Below are 27,605 nucleotides of genomic sequence, written 5' to 3'. Positions count from 1 at the left end.
CACAGGGGCCCAGGACAACCTCCTTCCTAGGTATCGCCCCCACTGCACCGGCCACCCCACCTCTTCTATGCACCCCTCCTGCTGTAGGCCCTCCTGGAGCTTGACCTGCACATATAAGGCCCCTTCTGCATACTTGTCTGTGTGCGAATGGGGGCGCTTCCCATCTTGTGTGCCCATCTTGTTTCATCCTGCCGTCACCTCGCAGGGCAGGGACAGGGGCTCCAGGAGAGGAAGGAGATGCCCCGGGCCCACAGGGGCGAGGACTGGAGCTGGCCTTTGCACCATCTCCCTCCCCAGCACAGACTCGGGACCAAGGCACATGTTCCTGAGGCCCCGTGCACTCATTTCTTGGGCCTCCGGGGTGACAATGCAGGGAGGGGACGATAGGCCAGGCAGCAGCAGACCAGCCAGGGAGGAGGCCCACGGCCCCCACCTGTCAGTCACCCACCGGGTTCTCAGCAAGGAACGGCCACAAGGAGGCGGCCCCAGGGGGCTCTGCTCCGGCCCCTGGCCCAGCTCCCTGCCTGCTCCCTCTGGGCAGGGTGGAGAGGGAAACTGGAGGTTCAACTGCTGAGTACTCGTCCATGTTTATTGAGAGGCCAGGTGAGGGGTGGCCAGCAGGGAGCTCTGGGGCTACAAGGCTGGGCAGGCCCGGGCAGGGAGAAAGCCCGGCAGGTGCGCAGGCCCAGGGACAGCCAGCTCAGAGGATGGGGAGAGGGACAGTGGGACACCGGTCCGCTGCCAGCTCCGGCCCCAGGGCCCGACTGAATGGTCAGAGCTGGCGCTGCCCATGGTGCTGGGGGCAGGCCTCACGCCCCTGGGCGGTGGCGTCACCAAGCCCCCGGCATTCAGGCTTCAACGCTCGGACGATCGGGTGGCTCGTACATGGGCTCGATGCGGGCCCAGCTCCGGGCCTGCTCGTCTGCCCAGCCGAGCAGCTCAGCGGCGCGGTGCAGGAAGACCATGAGCAGGGTATGTACGTCCCCCTCGGCTGAGTGGGCGGCACTCGGCTCGGCGTGGAAGTAGCGGCGGAAGAGGCTGCCCAGGCTGTAACCCTTAAAGCCCTGGGCCCGGGTGCCATGGCTGTGGGCGCGGTCCAGGCCCCGAAGCGCAGGCAGTGTATCCAGGCAGATGGTGTCCGGGGGCAGGTGGGCGCCCAGGCGCCGCAGCTCTGTGCACAGCAGGGGGAAGTCATAATCGAAGCCATTATGGGCCACGAGGCAGACGGGGCCCTCCTGGCGGCTCAGGAAGGCCTGTAGAGTCCGCACGACGGAGCTGTCAAAGCCGGCCTTCCGGCACCGGGCCAGGCTGTCACTGCTCAAGCCGGTGATCTCGCTGGCCTTAGCGGTAAAAGGACGCTCTGGGCTCATGCACAGCGTGAGTCTGTCCAGGATCCGGGGCAGCACGGGGACACCAGACTCATCTCGGTCTGGGTTCTCCAGGGAGGAGCGGTGCACCGCGAACAGAGATATCTCGGCCACTTCGGGATCTATACTGGGGAGCCCAGTGGCTTCCAGGTCCAGGAAGACGAAAGTCTCGGCCCGGGGCACCTCGGACATGGTGATGTGCTCACGGGGACAGCAAAGCCTAAAGCTGCCAGAGCAAAAGGCATAAAACCTGAAGGCCGAAGTGATGGGGACGCCTGGGCCCAGCCACACACAGCCGACCCCGTGGCCAATGCTCCAACCCCTTTGTCGACGGTGAGGCCTCCTAGGGCCTCGCCACCCTCTCCATTCTGTGCCCCAGTCCCTCCCTGGCCATCATCACCACCACCAGCTAGTCAACGGCAAAAGGCAGGCCTGATGTGCCCGGATCCCGGCCCAGAGGCCTCTGCTGCCTGCCTCCAGGTACAGGAGACACAAAGTGAGCCACGTCCACGTCATCAGGGACCCGGGAGGTGCTAGCCCAGGATGGCATCTTCACTGAGACACCTTATCGAGGAGCCTCAGGCACAGCACCCTGCGCCTGCAACCCTAGGGTCAGCTGTCGGGAAGCAGGCAGCCAAGCCTCCCTGGTTTGGCCTCCTCTGGCCTTCTCCCTTGCACACAGGTGCCTTCCCCAACCTGGTCACCTGCGTCTGGGCTCCTGGCAGCTGTCCTCACCAACCCTGCTGGCCGGCTTACCTGGGGCGGCTGCTCACCGGCTTCTTGGGCTGCTGGGCACCTGTCTCCACACAGGCTGCTCCAGGCGGCCTTTAATCAGTGGCCACGGCCCGCCCCCAGCCGCCTGTTGGGCAACGAGGAGGCCTAAGGCCGCAGGACCTGTGCGGCCGGCTTGCCACCCCCTCGCTCACTCACAGCTGCTGAGACATACGACCCATGTTTACAGATTGGAAAGCAGGCTCCCGGGCCACACGCAAGGCTCCCCACAAGCTGGAAGAACATGTCATCACAGGCACGAGGAGGAAACGCAAGTCTGAGCAGGGCCAGGACACGGCAGCCGAGCCGAGGCCCCTCCCACCAAGGTGGCAAGCCTTCCCCTCCAGGGCACCGCTCCACCTGGGTCACAGGGGACCCAGCAGCCCCTCATGAGGCTAAAGGGGGCCTAGGAGCAGCAAAGAGGTGCTTGCACAAGCCATGCTCGGCCAGTCAAGGGAAGGGCGCATTCAGGATGGGACCTCAGTGTCGCCCCAGTGATCTTGGGGCGGCTTCTGTGCTGCCTGGCCGTGGCTCGCACATCTCACAAGCTCATCCCCACCGGGAAGGGGAGATACTATCCGTTTCACAGGTGCAATGACCCGTACTATCTAAGAGACCCTTAGCAGAGGCCGCCAGGAAGGAGGGAGAGAGGCGGAGCCTGACCTGGCAAGGCCAGGTGGCTCCACCGAGTGATGAAGGACGGGCAACGCGAGAGGTGGGGGTACGAGGCGGCCTCGGCAGCGACCCCAGCCCCAGGACCATGGGAGGAGAAGTGAAGCCCAGCCCCTCCCGGCCCAGGCTCTGGGGCCCTCCCGGCCCACCTGGCTCAGTCAAGGGCAAAAGGTACATTCAAGACAGGCAGAAAGCAAGAAGGCCCTCCGTGGCCAGAAAGTGGGTGGCACCATCCCGAGTACCTCGTTCCAGAGCAAGCTATGCCAGCCCTTGGTTGGTGGGTGCCCGCAGGCCCAGCCTCCCACCAGGGGCACGGGGAGGCAACAAAGATGCTGGCTGTGGCCTGCCTGCCACAGGCCGTCGTGGGTCCCTTGGACCGTGAAGCTGCCGGCGCAGCTGGACAATGGTGACCCTGGGCCCGCCCGTCCCCCTCCCTCCCTCAGCAGCCTTCCCGTCCGGAGCAGCCGCAGGGAAGTCGAGGAGGAGCGGGCGCAGGAGCAGGGGAGGCTCACAGCCAGGGCAGGCCTGTGCGGTGGGCCAAGTGTTTAGAGGGAGGCCCCTCCACAAGCCCCTTCCGGCCCGCCACCGGGCTGAGGGAGGCAGAGGCCCCGCCAGTGGTGCCTGTTCCCGTGCTCGGAGGGAGGGACGGGCGCACTGCTCAGGGAGATACTGGGTCACCCTGGGAAGCCCAGAGAGCAGCTTCCCGGACAACCGGTCAGGCCACTGGCAAGAATTTCCCAGGCGGGTGCAGGGAGCCCTGGGGAGGGAGGAGGAAACACGTGCCCGCCCACTCAATTCCAGACGCGCTGGGTGCCGGGTGTCGGTGGCTGGGCCCGGGGTCTGCCGGGAGTCCTCACGTGGGACCCCAAGGCCAGTCACAGTGCAGACGGCAGTGGGGCGGTCAGGTCCCACGGCGAGGCGGAGACATGTGAGGCTTGGCGTCCCCAGGTTTCACCAGGCAGGGGCAGGAGCAGAAGCAGTGCCAAGGCCGCCTGGGACAGCAGGAAGCCCAGAGCCCGGGATCTGGGACACCACCACGGGGAGAAGGGCAGACTGAGCAGTGGGGGAGCCACGGCCCCCTCAGCCCCAGCCAGACGGCAGAGGGGAGGAGGCAGTCGGGAGGCGGCTTCTTGGAACCCGAGCTTTCCTTTCTGTCCAGCTCAAGTCTGCCCTCTCCCTCCTTCTGTCCCAAGCTGCCGATGGGGCTGATGGGGCTGCTCCCGCAGAGCTTGTGGCTGTCACTGCCTCTCCCGCCTCAGGGCTGGCCCTGCGCCCCAACCCCTCTCCGCCCCCTGCCCCTGCGGCCCGGCCCTGGCTCCTCAGGGCAGAGCTTCCAGTCCCCAGACTACTCCATGTCTTTCAGACTGTCATTGAAGACCTTGTATTTCTCAGTTAGTTCTTCCATTTTGGTGGCTGCAGACAGAAAACAAAATACAAACAGCAAAGTGAGCCCTAGTGCTTCCCGGCCCAGAAGAGGCCACTCCGCACCCCCCTCCCCCCCAGCCAGGCCCACACTGTGGTTCGCTGGTTCTCCTCCGGCCCCGGGCCCGCCTGCGCCTGGCACTCACAGGGCTTGCAGCCCGGGCGCCCGGCTCCCAGCGTGCCCCCAGACACCGCCGGGCCAGGAGCTGCCCCTGTGGGTGCCAGGCCGAGCCCCAGGTCAGGTTCCACTCACTGGGCCGCGTCCGTGCCCGTCCCCACCGTCGCTCCAGAGCCCAGGAGCTGGGGCTTTCTCTGATTCTGCCGGTGTGTTCGATCTCGGTCAGAACAGCAAGCTACGCACGCCAGCAAGGCAAATGCCGCGCGCCTTAGCTGCCCGCCAGCCTGCAGGCGACCGCCACGACCTGCTACCCGGCTCTCAGGGAAAGGGGATGCCACCATAATTCGCCACTGCCTCCTGAGGTACCAATTTCAGACAGTGACCCCTGGGCATGACATACAGGGACTTTCACTCACACCCCTCCCCCACCCTGGGGGCTCGGGGCACCACTCTGGGCTCTGCCTTAACTTAAATAGACACCTACTCCTTCTTCCGTCTCCTGGCTGGCCCTCTGCCCTCCCACTTGGCAAGGCCTCTCACTGACATTTGGTCCTGCCTGTCTGGAGGGGGACCCTGAGGCTCAGGCATCAGAGCCCCCACTGGGTGTAGTTTACCGCCCTGATCACACTTCTCCACCGATGGGCTTTTCCTAGGTCCCTCTGGGTGTAACCTGCCTCCCCCGAATCCTCAGGCCATCCCCACCTCGAGCCCCACTCCAGCTCCACTCCGCCCTCCGTGGGCCGCCTCAACCCCGGGTGCTCCATCAGTCCGCACCCCTCCCCTTTGTCCTGGGCTCGCGTGGCTCAGAGCTGTCTGGGCTCTGGGTTTAGGCCAGAAGCCCCCCGCCCTCCGAACGTGCAAGGCATTAGCTTCTGGAGGCCGCCGGCTTTGTGTCCGCAAGCCTGGACCCCGGCACTGGAGCTAGGGGTGCGTATTTCCAGTTCTGTCCACGGTGCACTTGGAATCCAGAGACACCCCGTCAGCTCTGCGCTCACCGGTCCCCGCCCTCTACTCTCCTTCCTCGCCTTCTCTGGAGGGCCTGCTGGCCACGGGCCGCTGAGATTGCTTATGCTGTCACTGTTTCCCTGTCTCTTTTCTCTCTATTCTCACAGATTTGTTGCTGCTCCTGCTGCCCCACCCCCCACAGAGCTCTTTCCCGCGATGTGTTTCAACACTTTTAACTTCTAAGAGTGTGTGCTTGTTTTTCTCTTTGTTGGTGTTTCCTAGTTTTCTAGGTTAGGGTTTGCTGCAAAGTTCTCTTCTCTCCAAGACCCACGAGCCCTGCTGGTCCAGGTCTCTCTTCTCTCTTCTCTGGCGTTGGTCCAGGCTGGGGAGAGGGGGCCGCCCCCGCTCCACTCTGGGGGAGACACTCGTGCTCCCCAGCAGGAGCCCCGCGGGGCGCAAGGCAACGGAAGTGGCCTTCCTGCCGTGGGCCCTCGGGCCAGACAAAGGCGGGCTTCTCCTGCGCTGCCGGCCACACCGGGGGCCTGGGCTGCTGTTCACGTCAATCATTTTCTTTACGTGACAGCAGGCTAAGGCCTCACTGGCAGCACCGACCTGCCTCACTGGCCTGCTTTGCCGGCTCCCTCCCCTTCCGGCCCGCCCACCACTGCCCTTCCCCGGGGCCGCTGGCCGCTGGCCGCAGGGCCCTTCTCCCTTGGGCCGTGGCTTTCTCCATCCGCCGCATGCGACCAACTGCTACCATCCACCCCTCCACGCCGGTGCTGTCAGCTCCCCTCCGCTGCCTCGGCACCGAGGCAAAGGGGGCTTCGGGTCCACCCGGTCGACGCGGTGACTAGTGAATGACGATGGGGTGGGCTGCCCGCCCCACGTCACCAAAGCCCGCTCCGCGCACGCAAGGGCACAGCTCAGGACACAGGCTCGGCAGGCACTCCAGCCCCTCGCTTTGGGTTTCTTATACTGGGAAGGGAGGTGGCGCAGACACACTGGACCTTCCCCCGCCGCGGAGCCTGAAGAGGTCACGGAGGCCGAGGCCCTCAGTTTGTCAGATGGGAACAGGGAAGGCGGGAAGGCCGTTCCGACTGGCCCTGGCACGGAGGCGGCATTGACCGCTTCTCTGGGGTGCGTCTGCAGCCTAAGGACTCAGGTCGAACAAAACCCAGGAGCTGCAGCGATGAGAGTCGAGCTTTCCCTCACTACTGTCCAGACCTACAGGACGCCAGGCTCTCCAGGGCGAGCAGGCAGTCCTGTGCACCCAGCAGTCCTGCAGTCAGGTGAGACGGCGCACGGCAAAGGGCGGTAATGACCGCTGTTCTATTAATGACAGCACGGTTCAGAAGCATTTTATTAACAGCAATGAAACACAGTGCAGGGGGGAAGTCACAGTGACAGTGGTGACCAGGAGGAACGTTACGACAGCTTTTCAAATGGACGATTTTGTGGGAGTCAGTCAGGAAGAAGAGAGACCTTTGAGTGCCCGGTATACACATGGCAAGTATTCATGCCAAGGCCAATGCCGGCTGCCTGAGGAGAGGGCTGGCTGGAGAGTCCGTGCAAAGGGACGACTCAGAAGATCTGTGACCTAGCGCCACTCCTTGGGGCTGTGCCGGGGCGGGGGGGGGGGGGGGGGCGGGGGCACATTTATAGGCGAATGCGTCCACCGCTACCGCCTGAGGCAGTGGGTAAGAGCTGGAGCCTGGGAGGAGAGGCTGGGGAGCGAGGACTTCCGACAGTCCTGGCAGGGCCGCATGTGTGCCCACGGCTGTGCACGTACCCAGGAGAGACCCGACAAGGACCCGAGCAATCACCTCGGGCTGACCTCGAGGCTCGGAGCAAGCAGGAAGTGAAGGAGAAGGAAACGTCGTGAACTATCTGGCTGAGTGTTGATGAAAAATGAAGCTACACGTCCAAGAAGCTCAAAGAGCTCCAAAGGGGATAAAGCCAAAGCAGTTCACACCAAGACAGATGATAACGAAAGTGTTCCAAGCCAAAGACCAGGATGATCCTGAGACCAAGAGGAGAAGAGGGGCTATAAAAGGGTCTCCATGAGATCAGCAGCTGGTCTCACATCACAGGCTACGAAGGCCTGGACACAGACTGTGGCCCACACAGCCTAACCGCACAATCTGACTCTCTACAGACCGAGCTTGCCACCCTCAGCTCCATGGCGATGAAAATGAACCAATTACGGAGACCGACGTGGTAGATGCGTCTCACGGAGACGTAATCATCAGAGTCAGGATGGCAGTTAGCCGTAGACAAGAGGAGACACACGACCTGGGACAGGGCGGCACCTGAGCCCAGCAGGGGTGGGGGGTGCGACTATTTCATATTTCCATCCCTATGAGTTCAGGTTCCTGCCTAAACACTGTGTTTTGTATTTAAAAAAAAAAAAAAGACCTTTTCTGAATGCACATTTCCATAATAAAACAATAAATGTACTCGGCCGAAACTTTAATTGAAACTAAATGCAGACACACTTTTGGCCCATCACTGATGAGGACGCAGGAAGACAGGTACCGCGTGGCCTCAGCGACGGAGACGGGCCTCGCTGCCATGACGCCAAGAACCGCATCCTAAGGACACGATCTAACATGGGAACACTGCATCTCCCGAGCAGACTGCCGGGGGGAGGGACGTGGAGCACATAAGTGAGCCGTGCTCATGATGCAGACTGTGAAAACTAGGGAGCAGGATGGACGAACCGCGCGTGAACTAGACCGCCCCTGCCCCTGCTGCAGACGCTCGCCCTCTGCCAGGGGCTCATCCACATTATATTATATTATATTATATTATATTATATTATATTATATTATATTTAATAGTAAAAAGCTGAAAATGACCTACAGGCTCAATAATATAAAATGTTAAGCAAATTACAGCAAATACATGGATAGAATAGCGTTTCACAATTAAAGATATTATATTACTTCAAGGGGTGCCTGGGTGGCTCAGTCAGTTAAGTGTCCAGCTCTTGATTTTGGCTCAGATCATCATCTCATGGTTTGTGAGTTCAAGCCCCACATCAGGCTCTGTGCTGACGGTGCAGAGCCTGCTTGGGATTCTCTCTCTCCCTCTCTCTCTGCCCCTCCCTGGCTCATGAGCGTGCTCTCTCTCTCTCAAAATAATAAACTTTAAAAAATGTTACTTTGAGAACATGGGAAAATGTTTATAACATTTTTAATGTGTTTTTTAATTGCTTTTAATGTTTATTTATTTTTGAGAGAGAGAGAGAGACAGAGCTTGAGTGGAGGAGGGGCAGAGAGAGAGGGAGACACAGAATCTGAAGCAGGCTCCAGGCTCCGAGCTGTCAGCACAGAGCCCGACGCGGGGCTCGAACCCACGAACCGTGAGATCATGACCTGAGCCGAAGTCGAACACTTAACCGACTGAGCCACCCAGGCACTCCAATGATGCTTTTTTTTTTTTTTTTTGAAGTAAGCTCTATGCCCACTGTGGGGCTTGAACTCACAACCCCAAGATCAAGACTTGTGTGCTCTAGTCACTGAGCCAGCCAGGCATCCCAGGAAAATGCTTTATAAAATGGTCTCAGGGAAAGAACATAATATAAAAGTTTATATGTGGGGCGCCTGGGTGGCTGAGTTGGGTAAGCGTCCAAATTCAGTTCAGGTTATGATCTTGCAGTTCGTGAGTTTGAGCCCCGCGTCAGGCTCTGTGCTGACAGCTCAGAGCCTGGGGCCTGCTTCAGATCCTGTGTCTCCCTTTCTCTCTGTGTCCCTCCCCCATTCACCCTCTGTGTCTCTCTGTCCCTCAAAAATGAATAAACGTTAAAATAAATAAATAAATAAATAAATAAATAAATAAATAAGTAGAACTGTATATGTGCTGTGATTACTTACACAAAAAAGTAAAAAATTATGAGAGGAAAAAGAATAGAGATAAACAGACCAAAATACTAACATCAATCATCTCTGGGTCATCAGGTCATAAACTGTTTTTTTTTTTGTTTTTTTGTTTGTTTTGGGGTTTTTTTGGGGGGGGGAGGGGAGCACAAGCGGGGAAGGGGCAGAGAGAGGGGAATAGAGGATCTGAAGCAGGCTCTGCGCTGACAGGCTGACAGCAGTGAGGCCAATACGGGGCTTGAACTCACGAATCGTGAGATCGTGACCTGAGCCGAAGCCGGACACAACCGCGTGAGCCACCCAGGTGCCCCAACAAACTGTTTTTACCATACCTCCACACATCTCTGGGTTATCCCAATTTCCCACAATTAATTTTTTTATTTTATATCCATAGAAAGCATTTTTTTTTCAAAGGAGGGAAAACCTTATGCATCCGAAGAAGCAGCAAGCAAGGGGCAGTCCCCAGCTACTCCCCAAATGCTGGTCGAGCAAGAAAGGGCCACACACGAGGCGGGCGACCACATACCTAGACTCGTGAGAGAATTGCTGCCGCCCCAACAGATGCGCTCGTCCTGCTGCTGCTTTGCCATCTGCACGGCTTCTGCCGAGGTGTCGGTGACCTGCGTGACCGCTCTCAGCAGCTGTGAGGGAGGGGGAGTGGCACAGAGGCATCAAATGCTGCTGAGCCCACCTGCAGAAGCCATCCCCTGCTTCCCCCAAGGGCAGCTGGAGAGTCACCAATCAGAGTTCTCCGTCCTCACTCCTTTCTTCTGGGCCCAGTGGGGATGCCGCGCTATTACGTGCCCCATCCCACACTAGTGGCCCAGCAAAGCCAGGGCACGATGGGAAAACCCATGTCCCAAGATAACAGAAAGGCCTCTCCAGTGGGAAAGGCCTGTACCCCATGGGACCCTGTCGGCAGAACTGTGGAGGACAGGCCGGACGGAGGTTTGGAAGGTCTAGGAGTCTTTGTGTTAAACCGACATGGTGCTTGCTTAGGCAGCACTTAAGCTAAAATTGCGAAAAACCAAGATAAATGCCATGGAAGCCCTGAGCCAATGTCAGAGTTCCACGTGTGGCAACTGCACTCATAATCACAACCAACCCAGTGTTTTAGGCTGGACTCTAGGGATCTGAAATGTGAAACAACAAATGAGGAGGTAAATATTTATGTAGTCAGCTGAGCAGCGTGAGACCACTTTTTCCCATCTGTGTGAGCTGGGTCAAGAGCACAGACAGGCAAACGTCTGGCCGTCTGGCTGGCTGGCAGGCATAGTTCCTGGTCATACACAAGAACGAACTGGCCACGATACATTTGGGTATATCATGAAGACAGAGTGACCCCAATACAGGGACAAAAAAGCTAGAGGCTGGGCTAAGGGTCCCATATGGTCCACTAGGACCCAGCACAGGCAGTACACAAACCTCTTCTGGCCCCAGGGTCTCGGCTCACCTAACAGCCCCCTGAAATGCGGTAGGATTCTCAGGGAACATCCACGTCGGCCCTCCCCCTTCCACGGCACCAGGAGAAGCGCCCTCCCCAACCTGTCCAAGCCCCAGTCTGAGGGCCAGAGCCCAGCCATACCAAGCCCGGCCCAGGCCCTTGCCCTCGTGTGTGCGGCTGGGGGCTGCGGAGGCAGCCGGAAGGGAGGGGGGGAGCGGGGCAGGAAAGGGTGATTCTTACTTGGTTGCACGAAGTCAGGGTCTGGTGCACGGCCTGGACGATGGGGCCACACGGGTGGAGGTAGGGGCCCGGGCGCCGGCAGCACTCACCCAGCTCGTCGTCGTAGACTTGGAGGAAAGCCACAACGAGCTGGTGGAAGTCAGAGATGACCAGGCGCAGCTTCTGGTCCAGGGTGTTGGTGTCGGCCCCGCTCACAGCGCCCCCTTGCTTGTGCTGCTCAAAGCACAGCAAAGCCAGAGGTAGAGGGGTCCTCGAGGCCCTGCCTGCCCCTGGGGCACCAAGTCTCCTCCCGCGTCAGATACACAAGGCCGGAGGCAGAGAACAACTTGGTTTTGTGCAAAGCCGCCCAGCTTCCAGCCTCAGCGCAGCCGCTGCTGCCTGTGTGGGCCTCAGTCTCCTCCCCAGGAAGAAGAGGACAGGCCAAGGACTGGTGGGAAGGCCATGTGCAAGAGAGCCCGTGAAAGGCCAGACCTCAGGACCCGGTGCACAGCCTCCGTGAGGCCGATATCTTCCATTCTTCCGAAAGCCTCTCCACATCTGCCCAGAGTCTGCCTGCCTCTCCCCTTCACATGGGCTGAGCACCCACAACATTCTAGAAGCCATGGAGCCACCTCACTTAACCCTCACAACACATTCGCTGTAAAGGTGGGGCCCCTGAGGCGGGGGAAGTAACGTTCCTTGCCCTGGACACAAAGCGGGGCCCTTGCAGTCGAGCCCTCAGCCCCAAGCCCCGCGGCCCCCGGGAGCCGGCACCCCTCACCTCCACCCTGAGCGCCTGCAGTTTGGCGGCGCTCTCCTGCAGCTGCCTGCCCAGCTCCACCACGTTCACGTCCTCCACCTCAACGCAGGGGCTGGCCCTGCAGGGAGAGGAAAGAGGACGTGCCCAGCTGTGTGCCATCACAGTCATCGGAGCACCTGCCACACGGGGAAGGGTGTGTCCCGGGTAACGGGACCAAGTGGGACACGTACCTCTGCCAGGCACCGCTCTGCTGCCTAAGGAAGGGCTGAATGTCCAGGGACCATGGCTCACACTCGGGGCTCAGGAGCGTCTGCAGGTGGGGGCTGGAGAAGAGCTCCCCCAGAAGCACCTCGTTCTTCTCTCTGGTGTCCTCTAAGTGCTCCTTCACACTGCTGGGGCATCCCCAAGGCCACGCTGTCACTGGCCACAGCACAGCCTCCAGATCTGCTGAGGCCCCCGGCCGAGGAAGCCCTCAGTCCCCCAGGGGAGACCCCAGGGGCAAAACGAGACCAGGCAGAGAGGCCGGGAGACGATGTCTCCACCAGTCCCTGCCCTGCTTTGGTGGCCATGACCAAGCCCCATTCCTGTGAGAGCCCGCCTGCCTGCAGGGACAGCGCAGGCACCCTTGTTCCTCCGCAGGCCAGCCTGTCTTCTCCGAGGCCTGCAGAGCACCTTCACACCGACAGCCCGGCACCGTGAGCACTGTGCTGTTAGCACTGTCCCACGGGGACGTCCTTCCCGGGCTCACACCTCGCCGTGCGCCGTGTGCAGCTGCCACCACCAGAGTGGCGAGTAAGACCTCGGCTGGAGACGTACGTGGTGGTGGGCCTGGGTGCCCAGTGGGCCCCCCAGCCCTACCACCTCCAGATGGAGCTCCAAGGTGCCTACCGGCCATTCTGTGGAGAGCCCGCCCTGAGCCTTTACCTGGAGCGGCTGCAGCATCCGGCAGTCAGGCTCTGGACCCCATCCAGCAGCTGGTTCATGAAGCGCAACTGCTTCTGGGCGCAGGCCCGGCCCTGGGCAGGGAAGGGCGCACCCACTCACTAGGCCAGACGTGCTGGGGGGTCCCCTGCCCCACACCTTGCCCTGCTGGGGCCAGTGGGAAGGAGTGGCCTGCACCAGCAACTCCCTGCGCCCGACCCGGCAGCATTTTGGAGCGGCTTGGGGCCCACGGCCTCAGGGGCTGCTGTCATTGAGTGCTCCCAGCCTCGAGTGGCGATGATGCCCAGGACCAGGCTCTGGGAAGTGCAGCAGAGATATACGGGAGCAGGGCCCCGGGGCAGGGGCTGGGGGCTCATGCGGTTAAGCACAGGACTCTTGATTTTGGTTCAGGTCGTGGTCTTGCGGTTCATGGCATCAAGCCCCGCGTCAGGCTCTATGCTGAGAGTGAGGAGCCTGCTTGGGACTCTCTGTCTCCCCCTCTCTCTGTCCCTCCCCTGCTCTCTTTCTCTCTCACTCTCATAAACAAATACACCTTTGAAAAAAGAAAGGAAGATACACGAGCACGTGCCCATCACACAGCCCACAGCACAGCTTCTTGGGTGGCCGTGTGGAGCACGGCAGGGCCTGCCAAAGGCAGAACACGGCCCGCAGGGACTGAAGCCGCTCTGTTCCTCAGGAGCGCCCCCGGGCGGAGGCTTATTCTCCCTGCAGACTGACCTCTGCAGCCAGGAATGGCCTGTGATGACCCTTCTCACAGGAAGAACAAGTGGCCAGACTTCACGGCTGACAGAGCCCCCCGGCCTGAAGACAGCTGGGATTCCCAGCAGGGACCCACCTGGCCAGGAGCTCAAGGCTTCAAGAAGGAAAGGAGACTCACAGGACCCAAACACTTACAAGCTGAGAGGCCCGGTCCGCTCCAGACAGCCTGGTGTGAGCAGCGGTATCAGAAAGAAAGCCGGGGCCTGCCTCTCCGTTTTAGATCTTCCCTGCCGCTGCCCTCACAGACCCACTATTCTGAGGGATGCCACAAAACGATTTGCTCAGCTGGCATCACTATAAAGCCCTCCAAGAAGCATCTGCACTTAAAGTGGGCATGGTAGGGGCGCCTGGGTGGCGCAGTCGGTTAAACGTCCGACTTCAGCCAGGTCACGATGTCGCGGTCCGTGAGTTCGAGCCCCGCGTCGGGCTCTGGGCTGATGGCTCAGAGCCTGGAGCCTGTTTCCGATTCTGTGTCTCCCTTTCTCTCTGCCCCTCCCCCGTTCATGCTCTGTCTCTCTCTGTCCCAAAAATAAATAAACGTTGAAAAAAAAAATTAAAAAAAAAAAATAAAGTGGGCATGGAAGGCACAGGCTGTGGTAGAAGGGCTGTGCGGTTCCTGGCGGCATTTCAAGCCAGGCAGCCCCGGCTTGGGGAGTAGATTTGGGGACAGGAACGTGCTCTGCTACGTTTACAGCCCAGCTCCCTCTCCATGGGTGCCAGGCCTCGTGCCTACAGCTGCCTGGCACTTCCCTACAAGCCTGGCTCCCGGCTGTGTAGCCACGTCAACAGGATCAGTGGCTCTGGAAGCTTCTCAGTCTAAAACTGGGCGATTGGGCCTGGTCAGTACCTCCTGTTGACCCATTCTCCCAATCTGGCCAAGTGACACTGAGCCCGAGTAACATACCTGAGGGCAGCATGAAAGCAGAGGCAGAGGTTGGGACACTGTCTAGACAGGAGACAGCCCAGACAGAAACATGACAGCAACTATCACTCAGAACCTCACAAAGCCTTGACCAGTGGCCAGGGCTGGGCCACCCTGCCTGCCGTGCCCTCCTCGGCACAGCCCTGACTCTGGTAGCCCCCCGAATGCCCGGGAAGAGATTGGCATCCCTGCTCTGGGCTCTGCCAGCCCGGGTCAGGACCGGGACTGTAGTGCTGAGCCCACTGGGCGGTCCCAGCCTATGTGTCCTGCCCACTCCCTGGTCACGCTCCGGCAGCCTGGGGCACTCCTCTCCTAGAGGTGTTCCATTCCATTGAGCTGCACTGGTGATTTGTATTTGAGATGTAACGCACACACCATGAATTCACCCTTCTTAAGTACATAGTTCAGGGCTTGCTATGACAGTCACAGAGCTGCACAGCCCTTACCACTAGGTAAGCACGGGACATGACCATCGCTCCCCAAAAGCAATCCAGTCCCCATGAGCAGTCACTCCCCATACCCCATCCCCCCCACCCCCCAGCCCTAACCCCTAGCACTGATATCCTTTGGCTTCTATGCATTTGCCTCTTCTAGACACTTCCTATAAATGGAATCTTACATACGTAGTCTTTTGTGACTGGCTTCCTTCACTCAGCATAATGTTTTCAAGGTTCGTCCACGTAGTAGTTTATTCTTTATTATTACTTGTTTATCCACACACCGATTAATGGAAATTTCAGGGCTTTTTCCTACTCTCTGTCTATTAAGTAATACTTCCTGTTCATGTACAAGTTTCTGTGTGGCCAGTCCTGTGGGGTCCGCAGCTGGCAGTGGAAGCACTGGCCGTGAGGCACGGTTTAGAGGAACCAGCAGGACTGTCTGGCACGGTGACTGAACCGTCTGCCACTCCCAGCAGCAACGGATGAGGGCTCCAACCCATCCTCATCCTCACCGATGCTTGTTACTTTCCTTTTTGTTTGTTTTTTTAAATCCTAGCCCTCCCACGGCACATGAAGTGGGATCTCATCGAGGTTTTGGGAAAAATGTATTCAGCTCCTCTGCCCAGTTTTCTGTTGGCTTCCCTGTCTTATTATTATTGAGTTGTAAGAACTCTTTATGGATTCTGAATACCAGACCCTTATCAGATATATGATTGACAAAGATTCTCTTTCATTCTATGGATTCTCTTCAATTACCTTCAATTTCTTGATGTCCTTTGAAGCACCAGAGTAGCTCATTTTAATGAAGTCTAATTGATCTATCTTTTTCTCTTGGTTTGTGCTTTTGGTACCAAAATGAGTTTTTAAAACTGTTATGAACCCATGGGTTTGAAATAATGTTGACAGGCCTCAGTCTACTGTGGTCATCATCCTTCCGATGCGTTCATCATCTCACGATGTTCCCTCTCTGGCCAATGAGGGCTTCTATTGATAGCTGCCTGCTGAGTCCTTCAGATGTAACTGTAAATCCTTGGATGCCTGCCTTGTTGTCTTGTGTAACAAAGTGTTCCTGACTCAACTGGTACATTTCCTGCCCCGGGCCTTTGTTACAACTGGACTGTCATTGTTCTTGTCCTTTTAAGAGGATAAAGCAAGGAAACACACACACACACACACACACACACACACCACAACACACACTCAGGTTTTAAGTTAAAATACATTAAGAGCTCATGCTGATATTCACAATTCAAATTCCTACAGGGTTTGACCAAACCTAATTATCTTATACCCATATCTCCATATCTCCTTTCTCCCATGCCCCCCACCAACTCCCAGCTCTCAACAATGCCAACATGAATTATTTTGTTTTTATTTTTTATTCCATAAAAAGGAATGAAGAACTGATCCATGTTCCAGCATGAATGGCCCTTGAAAATATCGTGTTAAGTGAGGAAGTCATTACAAAAGGCCACATACCATATGACTGCATTTATATGAGATAAAGACAGGAGAGTAGCGGGCACCAGGGCCTGTGGGTAACAGGGAGTGATGGCTTAATGGTCACGGGATCCCCTTTTAGGGTGATCAAAATGTTCTGGAACTAGATAGAGCATGCTATGGTTGCACGACAATGCGAACGTACTTAACGCTGATTGCACGCTTAAAAGTAGTTCAGACGGTAAATTTTACGTTATGTGTATTTTACCACAATAAAAAATATTTTTTTAAAACAGAATAGAACCCTTCAGAGCTTGCTGGGAAATTTTTTTAATGGTGAAAATGGTAAACGTTATGCTATGTATGTGCATTTTACCACAATGAAAGAATCTTTAAAGATAAAAAGGAAGGGAGGGGTTCCGGTTCCAGGTAAGATGAAAGGACCAGCTTCCTCTCCCACTAAATACTCACCTCTCAGAGCAGGACAGAATGTATGTGGCAGGTGTCTATAGTCTCAGAAGGGCAAGTATCAGCAGGCATGTCAAGGACGCATGCCAGAATCCTAGGTGACCATCGAGGCTGGTGATGATCTAGCATGTTCCCTCCTCTGGTCTCTCTAGACCTGCACTCAGCCCAGCTCAAACCCGGAAGGGAACATAACAGGACAGACAGAGAACTCCAGAAAAGGAAAAGGAAACCCCTAACACTCAGAGAGAGTAGGGGAAATCTCCAGGCTCTTTTCTCTCCTTCTGCTCTGTGACCCCAGACCCCAGGCAATATCATGGCACTGGTGGCCGCAGCAACAAAGGTGGTTACTAAAAGAAAACTGCAGAAGCCAATACTCTGGGAGCAGGGAAGCTTCCTCTCCATTCAGCGTGGTGCAGTCACAGAAGTGGGTGCTTTATGGCTGCAGGGCAGCAAAGGAGAGCCCTTTCCCCCAGGAACCAGATAGTATCAAAGAGAGGACAGGGAGTGACAAACTAGAGAAAGGGATCCCATAAATCTGTTTTGAATGTCTGGGCTCACCCCCACCCGTGCAGGGGTAGATCTGATCTCCAGGAGCATACCGACAAATGATCACAGGGGAGAGACCGACACCAGATCCCAGGCTGACAGTCAGGCGGTCCACATGCAGGGAGGGCCTGAACAGTAGCACAAAGGCTGTGGAAAGCGGGCCGACCCTGGAAGCACAGGCCAGAGAAGGAGGCAGAACGTGCAGCTTACGCCTGACCAGGTCCAGTACCTGCTACAACACAAGTATCAACATTCTTCATAAAACTCAACAAGACCCAGAGTCAAAGTCAACGTGCGTGAGAAAAGACAATGAACAGACGCCAATCACAAGATGGCACTGATGTTGGAATTACCTGACAAATTTAAAGCAGTCATTATAAAAATGCCAAGTAAGTAATCATGAGTTCTCTTAAAACGAAAGTTAAAATAGAAAACATCAGCACAGAAGCAACTTTTTTAAAAATATTTTTTAATTTATTTTGAGATAGAGATAGAGACAGCATGAGCACGGAAGGGGCAGAGAGGCGGGGGGAGGGGGGAGAATCCTAAGAGAATTCCCAAGAGAATCCCAAGCTCCACACCATCAGCACACAGCCCAGTGGAGGGCTTGAACTCCTAAACTGTGAGATCGTGACCTGAGCCGAATTCAGACCTTAACCAACTGAGCCACCCAGACACCCGAAGAAACAATTTTTAAAAAAAGTATCTTTTTTTAGAGCTGGAAAATAAGAATAACTGAAATAAAAAACTCAGTGATGAACACAATAGCAGAATTGAGGGTACAGAGGCAAGAGTCAGTGAACTTGGAAACAGATTAACAGAAACTATCCGATGTGAGCAACAGAGAAGGGAAAAACATTTAAGAGCATCATGGACTTGTGGTACAATAATAAGAGGTCTAATATGTGTGTCATAGGAGGCCCAAACGGAAAGGAGACAAATGTGTGCACTGATAAAATATTTGAAGGAGTAACGGCCGAAAACTTGTCAAATTTAGGAAAAGACACAAACTTATAGATTTGAGAAGCTGAACGAATCCAAACAGGAAAGCCAAGGAAATATTCACACAAACACATAATCAAATTACTGAAGACTGATAACAAAGAGAAAGAAAAAAAAGTTTTAAAGTAGCAAGAGAAAAACAATGTATGACCCACGGGAGAAAAATTACCCAAATGACTGCAGATTTCTCACTGGAACCTGTGGAGAGAAAGAACTGTACACACCAGGAATAAAGGGGAACACTAAGAGAATTTGGACCCAGCAGACCACTTCTAAAAGAATTGGTAGGGGTACCTGGGTGGCTCAGTCGGTTAAGTGCCCCACTTTGGCTCAGGTCATGATCTCATGGCTCATGAGTTCGAGCCCCGCATTGGGCTCTTGTGTTGACAGCTCAGAGCCTGAAGCCTGCTTTGGATTCTATGTCTCCCTCTCTCTATGCTCGTCCCCTACTCTCTCTCTCACTCTTGCATGCTCGCTCTCTCTCTCTCTCTCTCTCTCTCTCAAAAATAAACATTAAAAAAAAAAAAAAAAAGAATTGCTAAAGGCCATCCTTCAGACAGAGGTGAAAGGACACCAGAAGGAGACTTGGAACATCGCAAATAAAGGAAGAATAAAGGACAAAACCAGATAATCAACTCAGTAGATGCAAAGAAAGCATTTACAAAAATTCAACACCTTTCATGACAAAAGCACTCAACAACTAGGAATAGAGGGGAGTATCCTCAACCTGAAAAAGGGCATCTATAAAAAATTCACAGTTAACATCATAGTCAAAGGTGAAGATCAAATGCTCTCCTCCTAAATCAGAAACTAGGCAAGGATGCCCACTCTTGCCACTTCTATTCAACATTGTACTGGAAGTGCTAGCCAGAGTAATTAGGTAAGAAACCGAAATCAAAAACACACAAATTGAAAAGGCAAAAATAAAACTATCTCTATTTGCAGATGACACAGTCTTTTATATAAAAAATCCTAAGGGAATCCACTAAAAAACCATTAGAACAAATAAGTTTAGCAACGTGGCAGGATACAAGAGCAATGTGCAAAAAGCAATTGTATTTCCACACCCTAGCAATGAGCGATACAAAAATGAAATTAAGAAAACAACTCCATTTATAATAGCATCATAAAGAATAAAATACTTAGGAACAAATTTAGATGTATATACTGGAAGCTACAAAACAGCTTTTAAAGAAATTAAAGAAAACCTAAATAGGGATGTCTGGGTGGCTCAGTCAGTTAAGCATCTGACTTTGGCTCAGGTCATGACCTCACAGCTTGTGAGTCCGAGCCCCACGTCAGGCTCTGTGCTGACAGCTCAGAGCCTGGAGCCTGTTTTGGATTCTGTGTCTCCCTCTCTCTGCCCCTACCCCTACTGAGCACTCTGTCTCTCTCTCTCAAAAATAAATAATAAAACATTTTTTTTTAATTAAAGAAAACCTAAATAAATGGAAAGACAGTCCATGTTCATGGATAGAAAGACTTAATATAGTTGATGGCAATACTTCCCAAAACAATCCACAGATTTGACACAAACTCCATCAAAATTCCACTTGGCTTTTTTGCAGAAATTGACAAGCTTATTGTAAAATTCATGTGGAAATTCAGTGGAATCACTAATAAAAGCCAAAGCAATCTTTAAAAAGAGCAAAACTGAAAGATTCACATGTTACAACTCACTACAAAGCTACACTGATGAAGACAGTGTGGCATAAAGTCAGACATAGATCAATGGAACAGAATGGAGAATCAAGAAATAAACCTTCACATTTCTAGTTAACTGATTTTTTCATCAAGGATGCTAAGACAATTCAATGAGGTAAGAATGGCCTTTTCAATACATGGTGCTGGGAAAACTAAACAGCCACATGCCAAAGAATGAAGTTGGAGACACACTTTACACCATACATAACTAACTCAAGATGGATCAAAGACCTAAATGTAAGAACTAAAAACAATAAAACTCTTAGAAGAGGGGCACCTGGGTGGCTCAGTCGGTTGAGCATCCGACCCTTGATTTTGGCTCAGGTCATGATCCCAGGGTCATGGGATCAAGCCCCGCGTCAGGCTCCACACTGCTTAAGATTCTCCCTCTCCCTCTGCCCCTCTCCCCCACTCATTCTCATTCTCTCTCTTTAAAAATGTTTTAAAGACTCTTAGAAGAAAAGATAGGTATCTATCTTCGTGACTTTGGATTTGGCAATGCATCGTTAGCTATAACGCCAAAAGAAGAAGCAACAAGAGAAGAACATACATAAATCGGACTTCATCAAAACTAGAAAGTTTTGTGCTCTAAAGTATAATTCCGGAAAGCGAACAGACAATCCACAGAATGGAAGAAAATATTTGTAAATCTAATATCTGACATGGCTTGTATCCAGAACATATAAAGAATTCTTACAACTCAACAATGAAAGACAACGCAACTAAAAAGTGGGCAAGAGAACTGAACAAGCCCATGAGAAGACACTCAACATCATTAGCCACCAGGGAAATGCAAATCGAAACCCACACACCAGGACGACTGGAATGAAAAAGATGAACAAATTTTGGTGAGTATGTGGAGGAACTGGAACCCTCACACACTGCTAGTGGGCATGTCGAATGGTGCAGCCACTTTGGAAAACAGGTTGGCACAACATTCTTCAAACCGTTAAATGTACTACATTTACTACGTTGACCTGTCCCTACCACTCCTAGCTATGTACCCCCAAGAGAACTGAAAACGTGTCTTCAGTTAAAAAACATATACACTGACATTCATGTTATTATTTAATAGCCAAAACGTGAAAATAATTATTTCAAGAGTTTGACAAGATTCTAAGGGTAGGGGTAGGGTTCCTTTGACTGATGCCGGTGTGGATCAGGGTCACCTCTGTTCAGAAAGTTGCAGGGGGCCAGCGAGTCAGGGAAAGTGCATGGGCTTAGACCAGAGGCCTGGGTTTGAGGCCAGGCTCTGTCACTGGGTGACCTAGAGCAAGTTGTCTGACACTTCCCCTGTGAAATGGGGCTAAGATAAGTACCTAGTGCCAAGGGTGAGTGTGACAGCTACTGGCATATAAAGTACCCACCACAGTGCCAGTGCATATGAAGTCACTGACCGAGGACAGGATGTGCTCTGTCCCTTCAGTCACCATAACCAGAGATCTGCCTCGGGCCTCCTCAGTGTCCTTTCCGCTTAGCCCTAGGGGTGGCTGGGGTCTGTGCAAGGGAATCCTACTGATTCCTGTCCCAGGGGGCTGAGGAACAGTGGCTGGCATGCTGGCTTCCTGAGGCCAGAGGAAAGATACCCCTCCTACCCCTAACCCAGCCTCACCGAGGTCCCCAGCCTGTGGGGACGGAGAGGACCCTCTCTTACCTTTAGGAGCTCCTGGTCATCCAGCCCACACAGCATCAGCTCCTGGCCTAGTCTCACCATCTCTGTCAGAACACAAGGATCCTATTACCGCAGAGGCCCACCCAGGCGGGAGAGGACACCGTGCGCTCAGGGGCACACCGACACGCAGAGTGCCGAGCGCCGCTCTGGGGACAGTGCTCCCGCTCCAGCATGGGTGGGCCGGTGTCCAAGAGGCCAGGCTGGGCCCAGAAGGCCTAGGTGGACAAGGAGGCGGGGACAGGATACCTAGGAATGCCTCTGGCTGTGTGACCCGCATCAGTTTCCTGGGCTGAAAATAGGGCGTCACATCTGACGTTCTTCCATATAAGGAACACTGTCTGGCTTCTAGGAGAAGCAGCCAGCCTCCTGAGGAGCTGACAGAGGTCAGGGAGCCTTCCTACAGGCCTTTGTCATCATCGTCTCCTTTCACCTTGCCGGCAGCTCTAGGAGGCAGACCTCAGCTCCATGGTACAGATTGGGAAACTGAGTCACTGCCTGGTGCCCAGCCACACCTTACAGGGTGCCCTGGGCATTTTCTGAGCAACCATCTGGTACAGACAGAAAGGCCCAGACTTGGAGCTAGAAAGCCTGGGGCCAATGCCAGCTCTGAACCCCCGAAGTAGCTCTGTGGCAGTGCCCTTACTCCTTCATGGGCAAAGCCCATCTCCTACGCCGACATGGCTCAGTGATCCAACAGGCCTAACTCTGGCATCTGCTTTGGAAGGTTTGGTGCAAGAAACGAGCAGAGCGTTTTTGTGAAAGCGCTAGTAATCCTGGAAACAGAGTACAAATACCAGTCATACCCCAAGCATGCCTCCTCTACCCACAACCCTTAACCCCAAACCCTCGTGTCCTCCACAGCTCCTCTCCTGCTTAGGCCACATCCAAGTCTCGGTGAATCCGGCCAACCCCCCCTTCACGATAAGCCCGGGATCTGGCCAACGCTCTACCTCCACTACCACCCGGTCCCCATGTCTTGCCTGAATCACCGCAACAGCCCTCCAGGGCTCTCCCGGCCTCCGCCCGGGCCTCCCGTTCTCAGCTCAGCGGCCGTAAGGCCCCTGCGACACCACAGCTGTAAGCTTAAGTCAGGCCACAGCTTTCCTGACAATAAAAACTGTCCTTCCATGGCCCACAGACCTAGCCTGATCAGGCCCTGTGGCCTCTCTCTCTGCCCTCGCCCCACCACTCTTCCCTTGCTCTTCACTCTGCAGCGGCCACCCCGGCCTCCTTGCTGCTCTTCAAGCTGCAAGGCACACGCAAGCCTACCTCAGGCCCTTTGCACTTGCTGTCGTGTTACCCTGAACACCATTCTTCCTGAGATCTGCCAGGCTCACTTCCTCCCTTCCTGCAAGTCTGTGTTTAAAAGGGAGGCCTTGGGCACCTGGGTGGCTCGGTCGGTTAAGCGTCCAACTCTAGATTTTGGCTCGGGTCACGATCTCACGGTTTGTGAGATGGAGTCCCATCTCTGTGCTGACAGTGTAGAGCCTGCTTGGCATTCTCTCCCTCTCTTTCTCTGCCCCTCCCCCGCCCATACTCACTCTTTCTCTCTCTCAGAATAAGTAAATAAATATTTTAAAACGAAGAGAGAGAGAGGGAGGCTTTCCCCAACCATCTTATATCCACAGGAGCACCCTTCACCGCCCATGCACCACTCTGCCCTCACCTGGCTTGCTTTATGGCACTTCTCACCATGCAACACAGAACTTTGCTGCCTCCATCTATCACCTGTTTCTCCCAGCTGGCACGTAAGGGCCATGTGAGCAGCACCTAAAACGATGCCAGGTGCGTGGGAGACACTCCACAAATACCGGTCAAATGAATTCATGAATTGTCCGAATCCTCTTTGGAGGATCATACCCTTTGACAAGCACCCATGTCCTACCACCTGCTCTGACACTTGGCACGCTTCCCCGGGTGGGCGAGGCTGAGGCTGTCACCCCAGCTCTACAGAAGAGGAAACTAGGCTGGGGATGGCGAGGTCGAGGCTTTGGCTGGACTAAGGGCACGGTTAGTACCTGTGGGTGGGTGGGTGTGAAAGAATTCAGATGCAGGCTGATGGCCAGGCTCACCTGGCCTTGACGTGGTCCCATCGGTAGGAAAGTGCTGGCCATAACACACCGGGGAAAGGGCAGCACCGCTGTGCAGCCCAGGCCGGTCCTTCACGCTCCAAGACATGACACCCTGTTCTTCTGGGCCATTTCAGCCTCGGGGACAACTGTCCCTGGATAACTAATCTGGCAGTGACAGCCAGGGCCTGCACTGGGGCTCCAGGGTCCAGGTCACCCGCCCTGGAGTAGATGGGCCAAACACAGGCCCACGAAAATCTGACCTTCGGAGACACCATTGTGAGGACTGTCCCCTATCCCCTTTTGCCTAACGTTCATCACCAGATTAAGAACCGTTTCTGCCAACAAAAGATCGAAAAGAAGCAGTTACAAGACAAGCCCTATGGAGAGCTATCAAGCGTGCTCACGGCAGAAAGATGGGGACGGAACCACCAGTGGCATCGGCAAGAACCAATCCCCGCCTCCGGTGCCCTGGCGGGTGGGCTGGCAGGGTGACACATTCTTGGTCTCATTCGCATGCCCCTGTGAGAGGAACTCTCCCACTGGCCTACGCACAGGGTGTGAGTGTGCCCTGATTCTAGCAGGCTCTGGCAAGATCTCCAGGGTGTGCGCTGGCCAGAGGTAAACACCAATCCAATGGGAAATTCACTCCGTCTTGCTAAGGAGGCCACGCACAAGCTCAGAATCCACCCCCCAACTCCAAAGTCCTGTAACGCAGACTCACCTTGGATCTTCACCTCGACTGGGGCCCCCTTTAGTGAGCTGAACTTGTCCTGCCAGGAGGGGCAGACCCTGCAGGCAAAGAGCAAAACTGGTCAGTCCTGAGCGGGCCGCAGAGGCTCCTCGTGACCTCTCCCCGCACGTGCTCTAAAAAAGTGAGTTACTTGTGCGTGAGCTAAACACCACTGAAATGTTCACTTTGATATGGACGCTTTTATGTGATGTGAATGTCAACTCCATAAGTTACCAGGGGGGAAAAAAAAAAACCACAAGTATTTCTGCAAGTGAACCTCAGAAATGTGGATTTGAACACTGAAATTTAAATTCTCATGATAAACAAAATGACCACCCAAGAGGAAAATCCTGATTTCCTCAGAGCTTGAAGCTCTGAAGGAACCAAGGGGCTGGCTTTTCTTTCAACCATGCTGCAGGTTCATTTGAAGGCTGTCCACCAAGGCCCTTCCTGCCCAGGCATCCTTGAAGCCCTGCCTGGGTGTCCCCTGGGAAGCTGGGGGAGGGCCAGGCCCACAGACATCCTGGCATCCCTCCATCACAGCAGGCCCCGGGCACTGACCTTCCACTGAGCTCCCACCTCCCAGACCGCAGGCCCACTGAAGCCAGGAGCCAACTTTTCATTTTATACATCTGGGCTCTAATGCCATGGCAGCCAGCACAGAAAAGGCAGCCAGTGTGTATTAACAAATGAATAATCAGGGCCTCTTGCCATGGAATAATGTGCCATTAGTAAATGCCCATGCTTAGCTCTTTCAACGGAAGGACGTTTTCTCTTTTTTGAAAATCTTAAATCAGCAGGACATTAGGCTACTCCAGTTCACACCTTTAAACCATTTGGGGGCTCCTAGTGTGATAGGTTCTGGGATCACAGCCCCAGCCCCTGGGTTGGGAGACAGCAATCCCAGCTGTCCCCCTAGGTCCAGCAGAGCCCCAGCCCTGATGATACATGGGACGGTGGCCACTCATAAGCATCTTGCCTTAAGACACCGAGCTGATGGGCAAAACCGTTTCCAGAGACCACATCCAAAGGCAGGCGTCATAAGCAACACATGGCTCAGGCCCCCCAGACTGGGTCTCCTCCACAATCACGGGACGATCTGAACACTGCACCCCCAGCCCCTAGCACCAGGCCTAGCACAACACCAAGGCCGTGGGGACATCGCTCCAGCTGCTGAGACTAACACCTGCCTGCCAGGGAGCCTCAGGAGCTGGCTGCCAGGGCAGGCCCCCCCTACAGAAAGATGAAGAGGCTCTTTCCACAGGACAGTGGGGACCGGGACTCCACTCTGCCATCATGGTGTAGTGGCCTGCCAGCCCTAGGGACCTGCTGACTTTGCGGGCTCACCTCTCCATCCTTGGGGTCACACCTCCGAATGAATGCCCGCGTCCCAGGCCACACCTGCCCTGACAATACTGGGACCCTGGGAGCTGGTGGGGCCACCCTGCACCCGAGGACCCGGGCTCCACGCCGCAGAAGTACTGCAGAGGGGGAGCCTCAGCTATATCGCCTGTCTTCGAGACTCACTGAGGCAGCCAACTTTTCTGCCAAAAAGGGGTGGGGCAAAAGGAGTGGGAGAAGGAGCCCCCCGCCGTGTGAAACGCTGGGAGGCTGGGCCCTGGGCCCGGTTGCTGGGCGACGCTCCCACTCATAAGGCGCCAAGGAGCAGAGAGCACTCAGCAATCCATCAGGCTGGACCACAGCAAACCACTTCAACACACTAAAGAACAAATCCACAAAAGACTAAGCGACCTCACTTGGAAAGGGCTTTCATTAAAGTTGATTTTCCTGAAGCAGCAGGGAGCAGGGCAAGAAGGAACGGCACTCAAGGCCTTGAAAAGCAAGCACAGCTCTTTAGGAGCCAAGGAAAGCCAGGCGCCCTGAATTCAGCAATGCAGGGGACCCCATGGCCCTGCTCTGCCCCACGCTGCGGGCCAGCTCGGCACACGGGGCCGGCCAGAGCCAGCACGCTGAGCCCCACGGCCGACGCTAGCTACAGCTCCCAGGTTCCACCCGGAGCGGGGTGAACAGAGCGGCCGTAAGCAAGAGCTGAAACGCAGAAGCCACATGCAAAGAAAGCCTACATGAAATATGGGAGAAACTGAACTCTATCCAACCCTCTTTTCGGGCCCTTGAAAGGCCCAGGGCACTTTTGCCAGGTTGCGATTCATAAGAAGCAATTATCCGTTCCCTGCCTATTCCTTCACAGGATTCAGCTTCTTGTATTTATAAAAGTACTAAAAACACTTCAGGAATGTACCCATACACTCCCATGCATCCCTCTCTGGGCAGCAGGTGACCCAGTCCCCAGCATTAGATTGGGCCAGGCAGATCTGGGCTCTGTCCACGAGAGCCTCTCCAAGACGTGGCTGTGGCCTCCCTCGTTCTGGGAGAACACTCGAGACCCCATCCCCACTATTGCCTCTCCTCCTGGATTCCTGGACCATGCACTGGTCCTTCCAGGGCTGGCAGTGACTGTCACATGAGCCATGTGTCATTCCAAGCCAGCCTCCTGCCATCCTGGGGCTGTTGCAACAGTCTCCATCTTGGTCTCCCTGCCTCCAGCCTCTCCCCTCCAAACCCATCCACCACAGAACCTCCGAGTCACCTTGCCAAAGCTTCCAACTTCAGAAGGTCGCTCCACGCTGGCCCTGCCTAGAGCGTGAGGTACAAAGGCCTTTACGCGGCTTGCAAGGCTCTGCATGAGCTTCCCCAAAGCTGCTCTTCAGGACACTGCTGCCCAGCTCTCCCTCCCACACCTCAGTCCCTCACCCCTGTTGAAACGAGCACCCGCCATTATCTGTCCCCTCCCAGATCAAATGCCACCTCCTCCTTGCCAGCACCCATAACATTCAGAACACAGAGATATGCCCAAGTCTGGGGCTCATGCCTGAGCCCTTTGCAGCACTGGAGTCCCCGTTCCTTGAGGACACCCGTCCGAGCCTGAGGCGCCCAGAAGGACACATGGGTGCGCATGTGTCCATGCACCTGCTTGTCAGCCCACAGCCTGGACCACACGTGCGGCCTGGGGCTGATGCAGGAGTCCTACCTGCTACCTGCTCTCCAGCAGCTCCCAGTACTTTACAGAGCCAGACAGGACAGCAGGCCAAGACAGAATTCATGGGCTGAGGGCTATGGTAGCGACATGCTCAAAAGGTTGTAGGTATCCAGGGGAAAGATGGATACGTTTTGCCCTGGGAGCTGGGGAGAGTTTTTGTTTTTTTTTTTTTTTAGAAAGAGAGAGAAAGGGAGAGGGAGAGAGAGAGAGAGAGGGAGAGGGAGAGGGAGAGGGAGAGAGAGAGAGAGAGAGAG

At 55.0% G+C, this 27,605-nt stretch overlaps 2 protein-coding genes across 5 annotated transcripts in view; both read right to left on the bottom strand.

The window, feature by feature from the left end:
• Window positions 1-568: 568 nt before the first annotated feature.
• TREX2 (three prime repair exonuclease 2) lies at window positions 569-4,046 on the bottom strand. The gene is made up of 2 exons (XM_040467508.1): window positions 2,124-4,046; window positions 569-1,593 (listed from the first exon to the last, which is right to left on the bottom strand). Exon 2 carries the CDS (start codon window positions 1,557-1,559, stop codon window positions 849-851), a length of 711 nt encoding a protein of 236 aa, XP_040323442.1. The 5' UTR covers window positions 1,560-1,593; window positions 2,124-4,046; the 3' UTR covers window positions 569-848.
• A 48-nt stretch (window positions 4,047-4,094) lies between these two features.
• Window positions 4,095-27,605, bottom strand: part of HAUS7 (HAUS augmin like complex subunit 7) — a 24,913-nt gene continuing 1,402 nt past the window's right edge. For 3 of the 4 annotated variants that reach the window (XM_040467504.1, XM_040467507.1, XM_040467506.1), the window contains 8 exons: window positions 24,285-24,352; window positions 21,474-21,535; window positions 12,521-12,612; window positions 11,827-11,988; window positions 11,618-11,714; window positions 10,858-11,070; window positions 9,700-9,814; window positions 4,095-4,223 (listed from right to left, as the gene is read on the bottom strand). In XM_040467504.1, coding sequence (XP_040323438.1) covers window positions 4,156-4,223; window positions 9,700-9,814; window positions 10,858-11,070; window positions 11,618-11,714; window positions 11,827-11,988; window positions 12,521-12,612; window positions 21,474-21,535; window positions 24,285-24,352 — 877 coding nt within the window. In that variant the 3' untranslated portion in view covers window positions 4,095-4,155. The remainder of the gene's footprint in view (window positions 4,224-9,699; window positions 9,815-10,857; window positions 11,071-11,617; window positions 11,715-11,826; window positions 11,989-12,520; window positions 12,613-21,473; window positions 21,536-24,284; window positions 24,353-27,605) is intronic. The other variant, XM_040467505.1, reaches the window with a different exon arrangement.

The sequence above is a fragment of the Herpailurus yagouaroundi genome, unplaced genomic scaffold (assembly GCF_014898765.1).
Source record: "Herpailurus yagouaroundi ecotype Mexico unplaced genomic scaffold, PumYag 67493, whole genome shotgun sequence".
Taxonomy (NCBI): Eukaryota; Metazoa; Chordata; class Mammalia; order Carnivora; family Felidae; genus Herpailurus; species Herpailurus yagouaroundi.
The sequence above is the reverse complement of the archived record's forward strand: the minus strand, read 5'-3'. Positions and strand labels throughout refer to the sequence as shown.